At 43.8% G+C, this 21,275-nt stretch overlaps 1 protein-coding gene across 3 annotated transcripts in view; it reads left to right on the forward strand.

The window, feature by feature from the left end:
* Positions 1–21,275, forward strand: part of LOC109891940 (myoferlin-like) — a 57,529-nt gene that overhangs the window by 15,664 nt on the left and 20,590 nt on the right. Inside the window, exons 1-23 of one of the 3 annotated variants that reach the window (XM_031827397.1) lie at positions 1,916–2,108; positions 5,595–5,645; positions 6,041–6,071; positions 6,195–6,310; positions 8,086–8,212; positions 8,629–8,732; positions 8,834–8,902; positions 9,006–9,049; positions 9,204–9,286; positions 9,403–9,441; positions 10,316–10,440; positions 11,726–11,839; positions 12,306–12,483; positions 13,461–13,585; positions 13,691–13,800; positions 14,216–14,408; positions 14,687–14,842; positions 16,453–16,584; positions 16,728–16,891; positions 17,923–18,037; positions 18,868–18,970; positions 19,261–19,400; positions 20,143–20,307. In XM_031827397.1, the coding sequence (XP_031683257.1) occupies positions 2,106–2,108; positions 5,595–5,645; positions 6,041–6,071; positions 6,195–6,310; positions 8,086–8,212; positions 8,629–8,732; positions 8,834–8,902; positions 9,006–9,049; positions 9,204–9,286; positions 9,403–9,441; positions 10,316–10,440; positions 11,726–11,839; positions 12,306–12,483; positions 13,461–13,585; positions 13,691–13,800; positions 14,216–14,408; positions 14,687–14,842; positions 16,453–16,584; positions 16,728–16,891; positions 17,923–18,037; positions 18,868–18,970; positions 19,261–19,400; positions 20,143–20,307 (2,487 nt within the window). In that variant the 5' untranslated portion in view covers positions 1,916–2,105. Of the gene's footprint in view, positions 1–1,915; positions 2,109–5,594; positions 5,646–6,040; positions 6,072–6,194; positions 6,311–8,085; positions 8,213–8,628; positions 8,733–8,833; positions 8,903–9,005; positions 9,050–9,203; positions 9,287–9,402; positions 9,442–10,315; positions 10,441–11,725; positions 11,840–12,305; positions 12,484–13,460; positions 13,586–13,690; positions 13,801–14,215; positions 14,409–14,686; positions 14,843–16,452; positions 16,585–16,727; positions 16,892–17,922; positions 18,038–18,867; positions 18,971–19,260; positions 19,401–20,142; positions 20,308–21,275 lie in introns of those variants that run through there. The other 2 variants (XM_031827395.1, XM_031827396.1) reach the window with 2 other exon arrangements.

Raw genomic sequence — 21,275 nt, forward strand, 5'->3', positions numbered from 1 at the left:
TGGCTTCTCTCCATCTGACGAACATGTCGGAAGGGGTAGTAGTTGGAGTATGGTATGGGGGTTTTGGCGTGGATGGTGGACAGGGAGGCTAGACCCCGATTGGGGATCGGGGTTGGTAGCTGTCCTCCCAGCAGGATCAGCCCCCAGTCATGGACTGAGGCTGTGCTGAGCCTGCTGGCAGTGCCAACCCCCGGCCATAAGTCAAGGTTGTGTGAGCACGGATCTGATGAACATGCAGGAAGGGGTTGTGCTGGCCCACCATTGTGCAGGAAGTCTGGAGGCGATGGGGAGGCCAGACCCTGGTCGGTGATCGTGGTTGGTAGCTGGCCCCCCAACAGGATCAGCCCCAAGCCGTAAGCCAAGGTTGTGCTGTCCCCCCTGCCAGTATACAAGAGTGAAAAATACTTTCTGACAACGAGGTCGCTACTGCTGATCTGACCAAGTTGCACTTCGGTGAATAAGCTTTATCACCTACTCAACCTGGTTGAAGTACTTGCTGTAGACATGCTCTAGAGTGGAGCACATTGAGTGTCAGATGGTGCATTTAACACAGAGGAGGCAAAATGAGCCAAAGGGAATGGAAGGGGTGAGGAGGTAGTGTAAGGAAGGCCCAGCCCCTGGTCGTGTACCAAGGTTGTGCTGAACCCCCTTTCTGTCTCCTCCCCTTCATCTACACTGATTGAAGTGGATTTAACAAGTGACATCAAAAAATGGATCTGACCAGCATCACCACTCTGGATGGTTCCGACCTTGAATATGTGGACATCTATAAGTGCCTAGGTGTCTGGCTAGACTGTAAACTCTCCTTCCAGACTCATATCAAACATCTCCAATCGAAAATCAAATCAAGAGTCGGCTTTCTATTCCGCAACAAAGCCTCCTTCACTCACGCCGCCAAACATACCCTTGTAAAACTGACTATCCTACCGATCCTCGACTTCGGCGATGTCATCTACAAAATTGCTTCCAACACTCTACTCAGCAAACTGGATGCAGTTTATCACAGTGCCATCCGTTTTGTCACTAAAGCACCTTATACCACCCACCACTGCGACTTGTATGCTCTAGTCGGCTGGCCCTCGCTACATATTCGGCGCCAGACCCACTGGCTCCAGGTCATCTACAAGTCCATGCTAGGTAAAGCTCCGCCTTATCTCAGTTCACTGGTCACGATGGCAACACCCATCCGTAGCACGCGCTCCAGCAGGTGTATCTCACTGATCATCCCTAAAGCCAACACCTCATTTGGCCGCCTTTCGTTCCAGTTCTCTGCTGCCTGTGACTGGAACGAATTGCAAAAATCACTGAAGTTGGAGACTTTTATCTCCCTCACCAACTTCAAACATCTGCTATCTGAGCAGCTAACCGATCGCTGCAGCTGTACATAGTCTATCGGTAAATAGCCCACCCATTTTTACCTACCTCATCCCCATACTGTTTTTATTTATTTACTTTTCTGCTCTTTTGCACACCGATATCTCTACCTGTACATGACCATCTGATCATTTATCACTCCAGTGTTAATCTGCAAAATTGTAATTATTCGCCTACCTCCTCATGCCTTTTGCACACAATGTATATAGACTCCCCTTTTTTTTCTACTGTGTTATTGACTTGTTAATTGTTTACTCCATGTGTAACTCTGTGTTGTCTGCTCACACTGCTATGCTTTATCTTGGCCAGGTCGCAGTTGCAAATGAGAACTTGTTCTCAACTGGCCTACCTGGTTAAATAAAGGTGTTCTCAACTGGCCTACCTGGTTAAATAAAGGTGTTCTCAACTGGCCTACCTGGTTAAATAAAGGTGAAATAAAATTTAAATAAAAAATATATAAAAAACTTTAACCTGGATTCACCCGGTAAGACTACGTTAGACTATGTCACTTCTGTGTTGTCTCCGTTACTGCTGTACTCTTTGTTGCTACTTGGCTACCTGCCAAACCTTTGAACTATTGAATCAATCTCTGTATTTAACCAATTTACCAATGTCTTAGTTTTGTCCTCACACAACTTTTTTACTTGACATTTTTCACCCCGGATGCTTTATTTGGACATAGAGCTGCAGGACCTCCTCCGGCCAAAAAAAGACAGGAGAACCATTGCCTTATGGTGAGCATAGCCAAGTTTCAAGCTTGTCGTAGATGCAGTCGTTAGGCAAGGGCAATTTAAGTGTAGGAATTTTTCCATCATGTCCAGACCTACACATTGCACATTGAGTCATACCCTGGATCTAGTTTTTCCCCGTGGAATGAATATTGTGGATCTAAATGTTTTTTCCTCATAATCCTGAACTATTGGACCACAATCTTATTATGCTTGCTACTGAAAAGGCAGCAACTCACTGTCTTCCTAAAGACAAATAATGTGCATGTATAAGAAACACTCCAGCCTGGTTTTATACCCCATCATAGTACTGAGACTGCACTCGTGAAGGTGGTAAATTACCTTTTAATTGCGTCAGACCAAGGCTCTGCATCCGTCCTCATGCTCATAGACCTTAGTGTCGCTTTTGACCCCATTGATCAAAACATTTTTTTGGGAGCGATTGAAACCCTAATTGATTTACACAGACAAGTTCTTGCCTGGTTTAGATCTTATCTGTCGGAAAGATATCAGTTTGTCTCTGTGGATGTTTTGTCCTCTGACAAATCAATTGTAAGTTTTGGTGTTCCTCAAGGTTCCGTTTCAGGACCACTATTGTTTTCACTATATATTCTGCCTCTTGGTGATGTTATTCGGAAACACAATGTCAACTTTTACTGCTATGCGGACAACACATATTTCGATGAAACATGGTGAAGCCCCAAAATTGCCTCCCCTGGAAGCCTGTGTTTCAGACATAAGGAAGTGGATGGCGGCAAATGTTTTAATTTTAAACTCGGACTAAACAGAGACGCTAGTTCTAGGTCCAAAGAAACAAAGAGATCTGCTGTTTGATCTGACAAGTAATCTTGATGGTTGTACAGTCGTCTCAAATAAAACTGTGAAGGACCTTAGCGTTACTCAGGACCCTGAACTCTCTTTTGATGAACATATCAAGAATATTTCAAGGGCAGCTTTTTTCCATCTTCGTAACATTGCAAAAAATCTGAAACATTTTGTCCAAAAATATGCGACCTTTTGCCACATTTCAGGCTTCAAACATAAAGATATAAAACTGTATTTTTTTGTGAAGAATCAACAACAAGTGGGACACAATCATGAAGTGGAACGACATTTATTGGATATTTCAAACTTTTTTAACAAATCAAAAACAGAAAAATTGGGCGTGCAAAATTATTCAGCCCCTTTACTTTCAGTGCAGCAAACTCTCTCCAGAAGTTCAGTGAGGATCTCTGAATGATCCAATGTTGACCTAAATTACTAATGATGATAAATACAATCCACCTGTGTGTAATCAAGTCTCCGTATAAATGCACCTGCACTGTGATAGTCTCAGAGGTCCGTTAAAAGCGCAGAGAGCATCATGAAGAACAAGGAACACACCAGGCAGGTCCGAGATACTGTTGTGAAGAAGTTTAAAGCCGGATTTGGATACAAAAAGATTTCCCAAGCTTTAAACATCCCAAGGAGCACTGTGCAAGCGATAATATTGAAATGGAAGGAGTATCAGACCACTGCAAATCTACCAAGACCTGGCCGTCCCTCTAAACTTTCAGCTCATACAAGGAGAAGACTGATCAGAGATGCAGCCAAGAGGCCCATGATCACTCTGGATGAACTGCAGAGATCTACAGCTGAGGTGGGAGACTCTGTCCATAGGACAACAATCAGTCGTATATTGCACAAATCTAGCCTTTATGGAAGAGTGGCAAGAAGAAAGCCATTTCTTAAAGATATCCATAAAAAGTGTAGTTTAAAGTTTGCCACAAGCCACCTGGGAGACACACCAAACATGTGGAAGAAGGTGCTCTGGTCAGATGAAACCAAAATTGAACTTTTTGGCAACAATGCAAAACGTTATGTTTGGCGTAAAAGCAACACAGCCCATCACCCTGAACACACCATTCCCACTGTCAAACATGGTGGTGGCAGCATCATGGTTTGGGCCTGCTTTTCTTCAGCAGGGACAGGGAAGATGGTTAAAATTGATGGGAAGATGGATGGAGCCAAATACAGGACCATTCTGGAAGAAAACCTGATGGAGTCTGCAAAAGACCTGAGACTGGGACGGAGATTTGTCTTCCAACAAGACAATGATCCAAAACATAAAGCAAAATCTACAATGGAATGGTTCAAAAATTAACATATTCAGGTGTTAGAATGGCCAAGACAAAGTCCAGACCTGAATCCAATCGAGAATCTGTGGAAAGAACTGAAAACTGCTGTTCACAAATGCTCTCCATCCACCCTCACTGAGCTCGAGCTGTTTTGCAAGGAGGAATGGGAAAAAAATTCAGTCTCTCGATGTGCTAAACTGATAGAGACATACCCCAAGCGACTTACAGCTGTAATCGCAGCAAAAGGTGGCGCTACAAAGTATTAACTTAAGGGGGCTTTGATTTTTGATTTGTTAAAAAAGTTTGAAATATCCAATAAATGTCGTTCCACTTCATGATTGTGTCCCACTTGTTGTTGATTCTTCACAAAAAAATACAGTTTTATATCTTTATGTTTGAAGCCTGAAATGTGGCAAAAGGTCGCAAAGTTCAAGGGGGCCGAATACTTTCGCAAGGCACTGTACCTACACGTACGCTACGGTCACAAGACGCGGACCTCCTTGTTGTCCCTAGAATTTCTTAACAAACAGCTGGTGGCAGGGCTTTCTGCTATAGACCTCAATTTCTATGGAAAGGTTTGCCTATCCATGTGAGAGACGCAGACTTGGTCTCGATCTTTAAGTCCTTACGGGTGCATCATGTTGCGCCAGGCTTATTTTGCAAAACTTGACTTGAGTGGGTTGAGTCACTGAAGTGATCTTCCTCTTGCTGGTCTTGCGCCCCCTTGGGCTCATGTGGTGGAGAAGGTTTTTGTGGGCTATACTTAGCCTTGTCTCAGGGTAGTAAGTTTGTGGTGTGTTGATATCCCTCTAGCGGTGTGTGGGCTGTGCTTTGTGGGGGTTATATCCTGCCTGGTTGGCCCTGTCTGGGGGTATTGTTGGACAGGTCCACAGTGTCCCCCCCACCTTTGAATGCTCGGCTATGAAAAGCCAGCTGACATTTACTCCTGAGGTGCTGACCTGTTGCACCCTCTACAGCCAGTGTCATTATTATTGACCCTGCTGATCATCTATGAACGTTTGAACATCTTGAAGAACAATCTGGGTTTTAGGCTGGGTTTCTGTATAAGCACTTTGTGACATCTGCTGATGTAAATAGGACTTTATAAATCCATTTGATTAGATTTTGATTTGATGTCATGGAAAGAGCAGGTGTTCTTAATGTTTTGAACACTCAGTGTAAATCAATCATTTTAAAACTCTTTGATTGTGGTAAACTATGAAGCAGTTTAGGACTAAGGGCTGGGTTTGTTTCAACATCAATAATCCCCTCTCTCTCTCTCTCTCTCTCTCTCTCTCTCTCTCTCTCTCTCTCTCTCTCTCTCTCTCTCTCTCTCTCTCTCTCTCTCTCTCTCTCTCTCTCTCTCTCTCTGCAGGTCTATGATTCCTACTCCCTCAGAGCAGACAGTCTAATGGGGGAGTTCAAGGTGACATAGACATTTAAATATCCTTACGTCCTAATTTACAAAAAAAGTGCATTTCATTTAGTTATTAACAGAGCAATATATCAATTACATCCACTCTATTATGTTTGCCTTTCATAACAATGACAGAAACAATTATACACACATAAATCACAGGAATCCTTTGTTCAAATATGGTATGGCTACAATGCACACTAGCACAATGTATTTATACAGTATTGAATATATTACTGTAATCATCCTTCCAGGCAATAACCTCAATATCCATATTTGTTTGATATTTAATTGAGTTGTCAACAAACATGCATTTTTATTGAAATAAAAGTAAAATGGTTGAAATCTGGTTAAAATCAGTTGTGTGGTGTATCTGTAACCAGACTTTATTTTCATGTTAACAGTTGGATGTTGGGTACATATATGACGAACCTGGTAAGTTCCTCTTTACAGAAGAGTGACACGGGAAACAAAGTATTATATTGATCTTCAATTATCTTCAAAGACATCCTTTGTGTGTGTCTGTGTCTGGAATGTGTATATTCTTATGGTCAACAGCCCACGCCATAATGAGGAAGTGGCTTCTCCTGAGTGACCCTGGTGACTCTAGCTCGGGGGCCAAAGGTTACCTGAAGGTCAGCCTGGTCATCGTGGGGACAGGAGACGAGCCACCGGTACGACTGCTGTGTCACTATGCTATGTCACCTCACACCTCACCTGTCTTTCTCTACATTCTCTCCATTTTACTTGATGTAACATTGATTATATCGTTTTTAAACTCAGCAAAAAAAGAAATGCCCTCTCACTGTCAACTGTGTTTATTTTCAGCAAACTTAACATGTACATATTTGTATGGACATAACAAGATTCAACAACTGAGACATAAACTGAACAAGTTCCACAGATATGTGACTAACAGAAATTGAATAATGTGTCCCTGAACAAAGGGGAGGTCAAAATCAAAAGTAACAGTCGGTATCTGGTGTGGCCACCAGCTGCATTAAGTACTGCAGTGCATCTCCTCCTCATGGACTGCACCAGATTTGCCAGTTCTTGCTGTGAGATGTTACCCCACTCTTCCATTAAGACACCTGCAAGTTCCGGACATTTCTGGGGGGAATGGCCCTAGCCCTCACCCTCCGATCCAAACAGGTCCCAGACATGCTCAATGGGAAATCACGCACAGAACGAACAGTATGGCTGGTGGCATTGTCATGCTGGGGGGTCATGTCAGGATGAGCCTGTGGGAAGGGTACCACGTGAGGGAGGAGGATGTCTTCCCTGTAACGCACAGCATTGAGATTGCCTGCAATGACAACAAGCTCAGTCCGATGATGCTGTGACACACTTCCCCAGACCATGACGGACCCTCCACCTTCAAATCGATCCCGCTCCAGAGTACAGGCCTCGATGTAACGCTCAGTCCTTCGACGATAAACGCGAATCCGACCATCATCCCTCGTCAGTGAAGAGCACTTTTTGCCAGTCCTGTCTGGTCTAGAGACGGTGGGTTTGTGCCCATTGGTGACGTTGTTGCCGGGGATGTCTGATGAGGACCTGCCTTACAACAGGCCTACAAGCCCTCAGTCCAGCCTCTCTCAGCCTATTGCGGACAGTCTGAGCACTGATGGAGGGATTGTGATTTCCTGGTGTAACTCGGGAAGTTGTTGTTGCCATCCTATACCTGTCCCGCAGGTGTGATGTTCGGATGTACCGATCCTGTGCAGGTGTTGTTACACGTGGTCTGCCACTGTGAGGACGATCAGTTGTCCGTCCTGTCTCCCTGTAGCGCGGTCTTAGGTGTCTCACAGTACGGACATTGTCATTTATTGCCCTGGCCACATCTGCAGTCCTCATGCCTCCTTGCAGCATGCCTAAGGCACATTCACGCAGATGAGCAGGGACCCTGGGCATCTTTCTTTTTGTGTTTTTTAGAGTCAGTAGAAAGGCCTCTTTAGTGTCCTAAGTTTTCATAACTGTGATTTTAATTGCCTACCGTCTGTAAACTGTTAGTGTCTTAACGACTGTTCCACAGGTGCATGTTGTTAATTGTTTATGGTTCATTGAACAATCATGGGGAACAGTGTTTAAACCCTTTACAATGAATATCTGTGAAGTTATTTGGATTTTTATGAATTATCTTTGAAAGACAGGGTCCTGAAAAAGGGTTGAGTTTAGTAGAATGTGCATACAATATCAATATGTTATACAACTACATAGAACACACCATATTTCATCAAGGCTCTCCTCTCCTCTCCTCTCCTCTCCTCTCCTCTCCTCTCCTCTCCTCTCCTCTCCTCTCCTCTCCTCTCCTCTCCTCTCCTCTCCTCTCCTCTCCTCTCCTCTCCTCTCCTCTCCTCTCCTCTCCTCTCCTCTCCTCTCCTCTCCTCTCCTCTCCTCTCCTCTCCTCTCCTCCCCTCTCCTCCCCTCTCCTCTCCTGTGTGTTCAGACTGAGAAGAGAGAGCGGAACGAGGAGCAAGATGACATAGAGAGTAATCTGTTGGTGCCGGCTGGGGTAACACTCAGATTGGTCACTCTCAACCTGAAGGTGTACCGTGCAGAGGACATGCCTCAGAGTACGTGTATATTCCTTCTTTCTCCATCTTCCACCCTTCTTCGTCCATCAGCAGCAAAGTATCATTTAGTCCAGTCCAAAAACAACCTCTTGCCCCTTTCTTTATCCCAAAACCTCTTGTTTCTTCCACCTACCACTTTCCCCTTACCCCCTACCCCCTACCCCATTGGGTATGCATTTTTCTAGGTAAAGGAAACGTGTAAGCAATATGGCAGAAGTTAGTATGAACAGCCAACACCATATTGATTGCACGTATCTGCAAACACCAAGTGAGGTTAAGGGTTATTTTTGAATCTGGAAATTCATTTCAAGTAATCCAACATAGTTATCTGTGGGCCTATTCTTTCAAAACGTTGATTTAACGTCTGTTATTTTTCATGTTGGTGTATGTTAATGTCCATTCATTCCACCTTACAGTGGATGATGCATTTGTACAGACTGTGAAACAAGTATTTGGAGGGGAAGGCGATAAGAAAAACTTAGTTGATCCATATCTGGAGGTCAGCTTCGCTGGCAAGAAGGTAAAGCTAAGACTCAGAACTCCTAGAATGCAAGTCATTAGGTAAATATTTTCAGATCTTTGGTTTGATGTTGCTTAATGATGACATTGTTTTGGTTTCAGCTGTGCACCAAAATCATCGAGAAAAATGCCAATCCTGAGTGGAACCAGCTGATCAACCTTCAGGTCAAGGTGTGACCTAGCTCTCTCGTATTACTTGTAGTACACCACAACACAATTGGATGAAATGAATGGAAGCCAGACAAACACAACATGCTCTCATTTCCCTCTTTAGTTCCCATCCATGTGTGAAAGCATCAAGTTGACTGTATTTGACTGGTAAGACTTTTTCAAACGAGTGTTATAACGCTGTACTGTTTATTACACTATCCACATTCATGTATACCGTCACTTTTAAATGATGCTACTTTGAGTTTAAAGACATGGATATCGTAGGAGCATTTATTAACAATGTATTGCACTTTTCACACAGGGATCGTCTGACCAGGAATGATGTGATAGGAACTACATTTCTAAATCTGACCAAAATAGCCTCATCTGGTGGTGAGATTGAAGGTATGGTATCGCTCTTTCTCACTCTCACACTCTTTGTGTGTGTGTGTGTGTGTGTGAGTGTGTGTGTGTGTGTGTGTTCCCTGTCTCATCCACATTGCATCTGTCCCTTCAAACAGATACACCTGCAGAAAATTGTACCAATCTGTCATCTGAAGGTAAAGAACCATCATCTTTTTGTATGAGGACTCCCTATAGGGTGGCAGGTAGCCTAGCGGTTAGAGTCTTGGGCCGGTAACTGAAAGGTCCCTTGTTGAATACCCGAGCCGACCATGTGCCATTGAGCAAGGCACGTAATCCTAATTTGCTCCAGGGGTGCCTTACTACTATGGCTGACCCTATAAAACAACACATTTCACTGCACCTCTCTGGTGTGTGACAATCAAACATTTAATTTTTATTGCTTTTGTCAAACGGGCAGCATTTGCAAATACTAAAGTTTGACTACAGATGTAGCATAGGCACCAGACCACGTTGTATTACCATGTAAAAAAAAACACACAGAAAAACGTGGGGAAATAATAGAAAAACTGCTACCCTCTCCAGACCATCAGATTGTTAAATAGTCACACCTAGCCGGCCTCTGCCCAGTAGCCTGCCCTGTACTTAGTCACTGTTTCTAGCCTGGCTACCACCCTGTACTCTAGCCTGCACCTTAGAGACTGCTGGCCTACTGTATGTACATAGTCATTGAACACAGGTCACTTGAACACTGTCTTACCCACTTCATATGTATATACTGTATTCTAGTCAAGGCTCATCCTGTATAACTACTGCTGTACACACGTTGTCTATTCATATACTGTCCATACCGTCTATACACACCATTATATACACACATACAGTATATAGTATATACAGTATATTTATATTCCAGACTCAACCTCTGCAAAATATGTACACACGGCCAATAACATTTGATTTGTTTTGTTGAGTCTCGTCGTTTGAGTCTCGCCGCCAGGCCATTTACACTGTACTGGAGTAAATATTACATATTATATTTCACAAAGAGAACCTGCCTTTTTATTTCAGTGAGCAGTGGGGAAGCAGAGGTGGGTTTCCTCCCAGCGTTTGGGCCTTGCTACCTAAACCTGTACGGCAGTCCCAGGGAGTTCACTGGCCTCCCAGACCCGTACGAGGAACTCAACTTTGGCAAGGTAAGACCATCCCTGGGGTGCTTCAGCTCTGGCAGGATGTTTTGTTATTTCTTAGTGTAAATATTTGCATATCTCACATGCACATCTCTCTCGCAGGAACATGTAATTATTAAGATTCAGAATTTAAATTGTTGTAGAAAATTAGCTCTTGTAGTCAAGAAGACTTTTAAGCATTCACCCAGGGTTTATTCAACAGTGACCTGTGCAGGGGAGACATTTTCTGGACGTAGCCAGCATTGCTCTCTCTTAGACAAAAATACATTTTTAGCTTATATAGGCAAGGAACATCTGGTTTAGATCAGTATTCTCTTTTCTGCTGAGTTTCTTGGCAAACGTATCTATTCTATAAAACATAAAAACAGACAGGTATCCCCCCCTCTTCAATGTATAACACGTGGGATTGCCACGTTTCATACTCCCCTTCCTCAAATCCAGATTGTCCGGTTCTAGTTCAACTTGGATAATAGCTTTAAAGCACACAGTACAGTTGTCTAACACAATTGTCATTAAGCTGAATTTTTCTTCTCAATTTTTTTTCTCAAGTCATTTCCTGTGTTGATAAGAACATCTTGTGTAGCAACACAATTACAGTATCACTGTGTTGTTCTGTCTGTCTGTCTGTCTGTCTGTCTGTCTGTCTGTCTGTCTGTCTGTCTGTCTGTCTGTCTGTCTGTCTGTCTGTCTGTCTGTCTGTCTGTCTGTCTGTCTGTCTGTCTGTCTGTCTGTCTGTCTGTCTGTCTGTCTGTCTGTCTGTCTGTCTGTCTGTCTGTCTGTCTGTCTGTCTGTCTGTCTGTCTGTCTGTCTGTCTGTCTGTCTGTCTGTCTGTCTGTCTGTCTGTCTGTCTGTCTGTCTGTCTGTCTGTCTGTCTGTCTGTCTGTCTGTCTGTCTGTCTGTCTGTCTGTCTGTCTGTCTGTCTGTCTGTCTGTCTGTCTGTCTGTCTGTCTGTCTGTCTGTCTGTCTGTCTGTCTGTCTGTCTGTCTGTCTGTCTGTCTGTCTGTCTGTCTGTCTGTCTGTCTGTCTGTCTGTCTGTCTGTCTGTCTGTCTGTCTGTCTGTCTGTCTGTCTGTCTGTCTGTCTGTCTGTCTGTCTGTCTGTCTGTCTGTCTGTCTGTCTGTCTGTCTGTCTGTCTGTCTGTCTGTCTGTCTGTCTGTCTGTCTGTCTGTCTGTCTGTCTGTCTGTCTGTCTGTCTGTCTGTCTGTCTGTCTGTCTGTCTGTCTGTCTGTCTGTCTGTCTGTCTGTCTGTCTGTCTGTCTGTCTGTCTGTCTGTCTGTCTGTCTACCAACCAGGGTGAAGGGGTGGCCTACAGGGGCAGAGTCCTCATCGAGCTCTCCACTCAACTGGATGGCAAAGCTGACAGGAAGCTGGACAACATCTCCAGTGATGACATCCTGATGGCCCAGGTACACAGAGAGGGTGGGACCCTGTCATAGCTGGGATATTGTTGCTTCATGTATTAATAAAGGTCTGAAACAGGGATGGTGTCAATTCCAATTGAAGGCAGTCAAATCAAGAAGTAATTTGAAATTCCAGTTCAATCATTTCAAAAAGGGCATATATTTTCCATGACTTCTCAAAAAACTGTAAGGTAGAAGCTATTTACTAAAAAGTAATTCAAATTACTTCCGGAATTGACTTCCTTGAATTCGAATTGACCCCAACCCTGGTACGAAACTTGCAAAACGTAGAGAAGAACTGATGAGAAATGGATACAGAGAAAGCTAGAAGGGAAAAGTTTACCCTCCATCCAGATTTCTTGTGTGTAGACCAGTGTTTCCAAATCCAATTTTGTTTTAGTCCCGCAATAACACACCTTTAATGAATGTACAATGGAATAAAGCACCCCTGACCTCTTGTTTGTGCTTTCAGAAGTACCAGCGGAGAAGGAAGTTCTCGCTGTGTGCTGTGTTCCACAGCTCCTGCATGCTCCAGGAGCCCGGTGAGCCAATCCAGTTCGAGGTCAGCATCGGTAACTACGGCAACAAGCTGGACTCCACCTGCATGCCACTGGCATCCACAACCCAATACAGCTGTGCTGTGTTTGACGGTGAGAAAACCTAGACTACACACCAGTGTTCTTCTGTCCTGATATAGGTACCCTCCTGGTGTGCTAGCTATTGTTCCAGCCCAGTGCCAACACATTAGACCTTGATTAGACCTGATAGCTGAATGTTTACAAAAATAAAGCTTTTTTTAGCACCCATGCTCCGAGAGCATGTGTTTGTTCATCTATCAATTCTAAAGGCACAAGGCAGACCAACTATACACAGTCATGCATACGAAAACAGGAAAACATACAGTGTCTTCGGAAGGTATTGAAACCCTTTGACTTTTTCCACATTTTGTTACGTTACAGCCTTATTCTAAAATGGATGAAATAAAGCAAATCTAGAAACAGTACCCCATAATGACAAAGCGAAAACAGGTTTTTAGAAAATGTTTGCTAATTTATTAAAAAGAAAAAATGGAAATATCACATTTACATAAGTATTCAGACCCTTTACTCAGTACTTTGTTGAAGCACCTTTGTCAGCGACTTTAGCCTCGTGTCTTCTTGGGTAAGACGCTACAGGGTTGGCTTAGCTGTATTTGGGGAGTTTCTCCCAATTTTCTCTGCAGATCCTCTCAAACTCTGTCAGGTTGGATGGGGAGTGTTGCTGCACAGCTATTTTCAGGGCTCTCCAGAGATGTTCAATCGGGTTCAAGTCGTGCTCTGGCTGGGCCACTCAAGGACATTCAGAAACCTGTTTTTGCTTTGTCATTATGGGGTCTTGTGTGCAGATTGATGAGGGGGGGAAAAAACAATGTAATCAATGTTAGAATAAGGCTGTAACCTAACAAAATGTGGGAAAAGTAAAGGGCTCTGCATACTTTCCGAATACTTCTCATTCCTATCAAAAGTGCATTGCTGTTCCCAGTGCAGTAGAGACATCCCCATACAGCAGGACTAAATTGTCAAGTTGTACAGGTATATACCACTCTGCAGCTTGACCTGGATATGACTTAGTTCTGTTTCTCCTGTAGGTAACCACTACTATTACCTGCCCTGGGCTGACACCAAACCTGTTGTCATCCTCACATCCTTCTGGGAAGACATTAGCCACCGATTGGATTCAGTCAACATCATCCTCTACATCGCAGACAGACTGGTGAGAAACACTTCCAACAAATCGACCAATCAAATAATCAATCAACCAATCATGGGATAATTCTCAGTTGTTGCAACTTGATTATTTTGTTGTCATTTCTTCCAGGAATCCAACCTCACTTCTTTGAGAACAGCCATCCTTGCCAAAGCCTCAGAGGCGCGCTTGGCTGAGATCTGGCTCAAAATCATCAACCACATGATTGAGGATCTGAGCAAGTAAGACATTCATCGATCATATCTCAGCTTATGATAGTTTCTTGCTAGGTTCTGTTAGCTTCCTTCTAACTTATCCTAACTTCATGCTAGATTCAGATCGCTTCATGATATGTTCTGATAACTTAATGCTTGGTTGTGATAATTTCATGCTAGGTTCTGGTTGCTTTGTGCTTGGTTGTGATAGCTTCACCCTTAGCTTCACATTCTTTAGTTAATGTGAGGTTGTAATAGTTTCATGCTAGGTTCTGATAGCTTCGTGATACGTTTTGATAGTTGAACACTAGCTTCTGATAGCTTTATGCTAGGTTTTGATTGCTTAATGCTAGGTTCTTATAGCGTCATATAGGTTCTTCTAGCTTTAAAGCTTCTGATAGCTTCAGTATAGTTTCTGTAGCCTCATGCTAGCTTCTGATAGCTTTCAGGTACCAGAGCTTGAGGGCAGGCCCAACCTGACGGCTCTGGACGTCCAGATTAAGAAGCTGCGTGATTCGGCGGTGGCCAGCATCAGGGAGATGGCCAAACGCTTGAAGGAGGAGGCCACCGACGTTATAGCCACTCTGACAGACATCGAGGAATGGCTGGAGAGACTGAAACAGCTTGCAGAGGAGGTCAGGAGCAACAAGACATTGACATTCTCACAACATTCAGGGTTCAATGGCACATTGATTATTGGAATGTCCTTAAAGTAAGGGCGTGCCCTTATTTTGAGGGTGCCATGACTTGTTATGGGAGTGCCAAGCCCACTCAATTTGAACCCTGAGCACACGTACCAGCCTGTGAATTGAATTGTCTCTCTCTCTCTCTCTACTACTATAAATGGAAAACTCTCTCTCTGCCCATCTCTTAATAACCTCTCTTTCATACCTGTGTTTCGCTCTTCCCTCAGCCCCAGAACAGTATGCCTGACGTGGTGATCTGGATGCTGCGTGGAGAGAGGAGGGTGGCGTACGCCCGTCTCCCAGCCAATCAGATCCTCTACTCCACCTACAGTGAGCAGGCCTGTGGGAAATACTGTGGCAGGACACAGACCATCTTCATGCAGGTACTAGGATGGAGAACAGACTGATACTAGTGATAATAGTAGTGGTAGTAGTAGTACTAGTAGTAGTAGTAGTAGTAAGTGTAGCAGTATGATAATGGTAGGCAAATTCTACGGCAGGACCCATACTATCTTAATGCAGGTAATATGATGGAGAACAGAGACTACTGATCATGCTACTACTATTATCACTAGTATTAGTAATATTAGTGCTAATAGTAGTAGTACTTGTTTAAGTAGTAGTAGTAGTATAATTAAGCAATAAGGCCCGGGGGTGTGTGGTATATGGCCAATATACCATGGCTAAGGGCTGTTTCCAGGCACTCCGTGTTGCGTCATGCGTAAGAACAGCCCTTAGCTGTTGTATATTGGCCATATACCACACCCTCTCAGGTCTTATTGCTTAAGTATTTGTAACAGTTTAACTTCCGTCCCCTCGCCCATACCCGGGCTCGAACCAGGGACCCTCTGCACACATAGACAACTGACACCCACGAAGCATCGTTACCCATCGCTCCACAAAAGCCGCGGCCCTTGCAGAGCAAGGGGAACAACTACTTCAGGTCTCAGAGCGAGTGACGTCACCAATTGAAACGCTATTAGCGCGCACCACCGCTAACTAGCTATCCATTTCACATCGGTTACATATAGTACAGGGGTCAGCAACAGGTGTCACGCGAGCTAAAACCAGCCCGTAAGGGACTCCCACCCCCACTCAACGGTTTTTATGAAGAAAATATATATATATATAAATAAATAAATTATTATTATTTTTTTTTTTGCAGTAAAAAAATAATTAATTTAGGTATTCTGTACCCAAGTATTCACACAAATTTAAAAAAAGTGATGAGATCATGTCTCAATGTAATCAAGGTATGAAATTATTATTTTCAAATACAATCTCTTTTAGGAATTAGTTGTGGTCAATTTGCAGTGTACAAATTATTCTAATTATGTTCCAGCTCCCGACCATCCGATCCGATAAACAATCAGCCCGCTGCTGAATCTAATTGCCTACCTCTGGTATAGTGGTATGATAATAGTACAGGAATACTGCAGCAGGACTAAGACAGTCTTCATGCAGTTATTACTAAGGTGTACAGAGACTTAAAACTGATGCCACAGACATTGTTAGTGGATATTGAAGCGAAACTGGTTGAAAAGACGTCATTATAATCAGAAACTGATGTCTAGTTTTTCTCTGTTTTGGCTGCAGGAAAGAGGCTCATAATCAATCAGTTTTGTGTCAATGTCCAATGACAATGTCTGTCGGAGTGCGAAGAGAGGAAGAGTCCAGGGGGCGGATCTGTTTAAACGCATTGGTTTAAACCTCAGATATGGTATAAACATTCGGAGATAACATGCAGTTAGCTACTTGGCGTTTTCATAGGTGATGTACAGTAGGGTTGGACGATACACCGTATATACCAAATACCAGTGTATTTCGAAATAACCCAGGTAGGATTTTCAATATATAATTTCAATATATAATCTAAACATTAGCCGGTTAGCTAAAGGTAGCTAATGCCGATTAGTGCTAGATATGAAAATCTGTATACCGCTCAACCCCCGATGTATAGTATTTAGTTTTGTTGTTTGTTTGTTTCGGACAGTACCCCATGGACAAAAACAAAGGCGTGAAGATACCTGTCCAGCTCCGTGTCAACATGTGGCTGGGCCTCTCTGCCCACGAGAAGAAGTTCAACAGCTTCTCAGAGGGAACCTTCAGTGTGTTCGCAGAAATGGTATTATTATTGTTATTCACTTGGGTTTTGTGGCAATGCTTTGTTTTACAGTACTAAAGTTGGTATTTTTGGCTGGTCTTTACTATGTTGATGAATCTCTTTTCCTTCACCCCCTCGTTCTCGCTCTCCCTCTTCACCCTCAGTATGAGAACCAGGCCCAGGTGTTTGGGAAGTGGGGCACCACAGGGTTGGTGTGCCGGCATAAGTTCTCTGACGTGACTGGGAAGGTGAAGCTGAAACAGGAGCGCTTCATGCCCCCCAGGGCGTGGGAGTGGGAAGGCGAGTGGTTCGTCGACCCCGAGAGAGGGTGAGAGTGACCTGTTGGCATTCTTAAACACACACACAAACACATGTACGATGTGCACGCACACACACTCATACTCACTCATGCACGCATACTTATACTCATATCCACACACACTCACACAAACTCACTCAGACACACAGACACACAGAAGTTTGTGGACCCTGATAGATGGTGAGCAGGAGATCTCTAGCGCTATAAATAATTGAATTTAAGTAGAAAATTCCTGTTTTCATTGTTTGTTTTCAGTAGTTTACATTTCAGTTGGACTAGCCCACCCACACAAATCTAGCTTGGTCTGGCATTGTCTGTGGTTGTGGTTAGGGAATCATCCTCTTTCCGTCTCTGTTGATGTGCAGAGAGTCATAGTACTGAGTATAGTACTCAGTACACAATAGTCCCATTTCCACCTCATCCACTCCACCTAAGTCCTCATTGTTTGCCTCTGAGTCAGGAGTGCACAACACCAGCCTCCTCATAGTACTCCTATAGAAACACTTCCCCAAACAGTTACCTCATTGATTTGGTTGATTTGACCTTTCCCCAGATACGGTTACCTCGTTGATTTGCCCTTTCCCCAGACACAGTTACCTCATTGATTTGACCTTTTTCAAGACATTTCTTCAGTGGTTCAATCCTATCTTCTTTCCACTAGAGGTGAGCATTCCTTGTCTAAGCTCCAGCTGCCAGTACTAAATAGGTTAGTGGGATCAAGCCCGCTATTTGTGATGTGTATGTCTGTGTTTGGTTTTTACCAACCTTGTGGGGACCAGAAGTCCTCACAGGGATAGTAAAACCAGGAACATTTTGACAAGTGGGGACATTTCGCCGGTCCCCACGAGGAAAAAGGCTATTTTAGGCTTATGGGTTAGGTTTAGGGTTAGGGTTACAATTAGGGTTAGGTTTAGGAGTTAGGGTTAGGGTTTGGATTAAGGTTAGGGTTAGGGGTTAAGGAAAATAGGATTTTGAATGGGAATCAATTGTTTGGTCCACACATGGATAGTCAAACAAACGTGTGTGTCTGTGTTATTCAGCCTGCTAACGGAAGCAGACGCGGGGCACACAGAGTTCACAGACGAAGTCTACCAGAACGAGACACGTTTCATTGGCGGGGAGTGGAAGGCTGCTGCCGACCCCTTCACAGATGTGGTGAGACAGAGCAACACATACAGATACACACACTATTGCTAGAGACAACCCTGTCGCCTGTACTCAGACCCCTCTATCTACAAGAGGGAAGAGGGAATAAATATGTAACACTGAGAAGTTAAGCTGACCCCTTTTCTTACGAAAAGAGGCCAACGAAACTGAAGCCATTTAGTCTGTTTCTTATGCAATTTGATCTACTAGACTAAATAGCGACAGGTGCTCTTCCATGGATTCATTTTATGCACATATCACTCACTGTCTTGTTTTAAGTCATGTTTCCCTTGTCAAGAGAACTGCATATAGCCTGGGTACCATTCCACTTTTTGTCTCTCCTTGTCATGGCAAGGATTGTAGCTAAAAATAAAATAATAGTTGTTTCTTAATAACAGTATTTATAGTTGTTCTTAAAATTCTGGATATTGAACGTTGAAATTTCCAAATGTCCAGACTGTTTGGCATATGACACCGAGTACTAGGAATGAAAACAGGTCTGGATTTCAGGCTAAGCTGCGTAGCCTTGATGTTTTCAAACTGTGATGCCTATTGTTTTGATGTCGGGGAGTTTACACAGACAGCTACCTTTTACCACAATCGTGCTTGTCAATGAATCCCATATATAGAGAGGCTTAGTTAAATACTTGATAGGAGACTAGAAACCAATGTGAATCAATCCCTCCCCACACAGAATACCCAGAGGGGAAAATAGAGTGCTACTTCCCTACTTTTATAAACAGTGTATCTCTGTATTGTTTTGATGTTGTAATGTGGTGTCATTGTCACATGTTGATATACAGCCACTGTGTAATGTTGGAAGTGACTGTTCTGTGTAGAATGGGCAGAAGAGCCAGAGTCCAGGGGAGATAGAGTGTCCTGCTGGCTGGAAGTGGGAGGATGACTGGAGCTTCGACAGCAACAGGGCTGTGGATGAGAAAGGTAAAGAAGCAATGGAATTATCCTCCTTCATAACCCAGATGATACTACACTGGAATTGATTTTATAATGTACTGGTGTATACTTGTTTCAATCAAACAATCAATATTGTTTTAAGGATTGCATTATCATATGTAGAACAATATGGCACTTTATTGTATACAATTTAATTGATACACCTCTTCTGTACTGTATTTTGACTTTACCTATTATAACCAATATGATACTACAGTATAAAGCTGAATGTCCTCTGACTCTGTATACCGTTTGTCACTGTGTGTGTTGTATACCAGGTTGGGAGTATGGCGTCACCATTCCCCCCGATGACAAGCCCAAGTCCTGGGGAGCAGCAGAGAAGATGTACCACATCCACCGCAGGAAGAGACTTTTACGGCCACGCAGGAAAATAGCAGACACTAAAGCAGCACCTGAGGTGAGCGGAGGAGGAAGAAGAGAAGCGGAGGGAGGAGGAGAAGGAGGAAGGGGAGGGAGAAGGAAGAGGAGGAGTTGAAGGAAGAGGAGGAGGAGGGGAAGGAGGAGAAGGAGAAGGAAGATGAGGAGGTAAGGGAGGAAGAGGAGGGTACGAGAAGGAAAAGGAGGAAGAGGAGAAGGAAGAGGAAGGGGAAGAAGGAGGGAGGAGGGGAAGAAGGAGGAGAAGAAGGGAAAGGAGGATGGAGGAGAAGGAAGAGGTTATAGAAGAGGTAGAGGAGGGGAAGGAGGAATAGAAGGAAGAGGAAAAGGAGGAAGAGGAAGGGGAAGGAGGAGGAGAAGAAGGGAAAGGAGGATGGAGGAGAAGGAAGAGGTTATAGAAGAGGGAGAGGAGGGGAAGGAGGAAGAGAAGGAAGAGGAAAAGGAGGAAGAGTAAGGAGAAGGGGAAGGAGGAGGAGAAGAAGGGAAAGGAGGATGGAGGAGAAGGAAGAGGTTATAGAAGAGGGAGAGGAGGGGAAGGAGGAAGAGAAGGAAGAGGAAAAGGAGGAAGAGTAAGGAGAAGGGGAAGGAGGAGGAGAAGAAGGGAAAGGAGGATGGAGGAGAAGGAAGAGGTTATAGAAGAAGAGAGGAGGAAAATGTTTAGTGTGCAGGGTAGAGTGGAAGCATGTGTGTGTCTGTATGTCAATTTCAAGTGCTAAAGTTCTAGTTCTTACACACTGCCCACTGCCTCTCTGTTGACTCTACAGAGGCGGGATCCCGGCGAAGGCTGGGAATACTCGTCCTTGATTGGCTGGAAGTTCCACAGGAAGGAGCGTTCGTCTGACACATTCCGCCGTCGCCGCTGGAGACGCAAGATGGCTCCGTCAGACGGGATAGGAGCATCAGCCATCTTCAGACTGGAGGGGGCGCTGGTTAGTAACTCAAAAACAATTGACTACACAGGAAGGCTAGACTTAAAGTAGACTCTCAAGCCACACATCAAAGTACATCAAAAGTGCTTCATTTTACAAACGTTGTTTTTTCATTCATCAATTTTATAATAGTTGCTCTCTCAGCTGTGTGACAGGGTTGTGGAGACAAATAAAGTACTACTTTAGTTACAAAGTGTTAGGTTCTAGATAAAAAAAAACTCACAGTGTTAGGTTCTAGAGTAAAAAACTCACAGTGTTAGGTTCTAGAGTAAAAAACTCACAGACGCTTATTAAAGCTCATTTTTTCACTCACTGGGTCATACAGCTGCGTAAGACAGGGAACATATTCACACAAGCACTGGTATTTAACCATTTCTACTGTGCTGAGCCCCTCGTTACACATCGGAACAGCCAATCCACCTCTGTTGCTTTCTAGAAGATGAGTCATTTATGTTCTTCCTCACTTCATCTAACCTGACCTCTGCCCAAATTGCTCACACCTCCCCAACTCATGGCTGTCATGATGACTTGTACCAGACTGTGTCTCTTCTCCTACCATAGGATCCCCGATGGCTAACAACAACATATCCTGACAGAATGTAAATGTTATACATTCCCCTCTCTCCCTCAGTGACATGAATACGTGTATTTCATATCTAAAAGTCAGAACCCATCAGAAGGCTTTGGGAAACCCAGTCCAAGATAATCAAATGGAATTTGGCCAAGTGCTTTTTAGTGTGTTATCTTGATTATAATATCCTCTCATTATTCTCCTCCATCTGCTCCTTCCTGCCCAGTGATCCTGGTTGGCAACGCACTCAAAGGGCAGAGATTAGACCAAGAGTTGACTCATGCCCTATTTATTTATTCATGGTGGTGTGCTATTTGTGCTGCTGTACCATCATGGGCCCTATCCCGAAACAAACCCAAACCCCTAGTCCCTGGACACGTATGGAGATTCAAGAGGA

The sequence above is a fragment of the Oncorhynchus kisutch genome, linkage group LG6 (genome assembly GCF_002021735.2).
Source record: "Oncorhynchus kisutch isolate 150728-3 linkage group LG6, Okis_V2, whole genome shotgun sequence".
In the NCBI taxonomy this organism is placed as follows: Eukaryota; Metazoa; Chordata; class Actinopteri; order Salmoniformes; family Salmonidae; genus Oncorhynchus; species Oncorhynchus kisutch.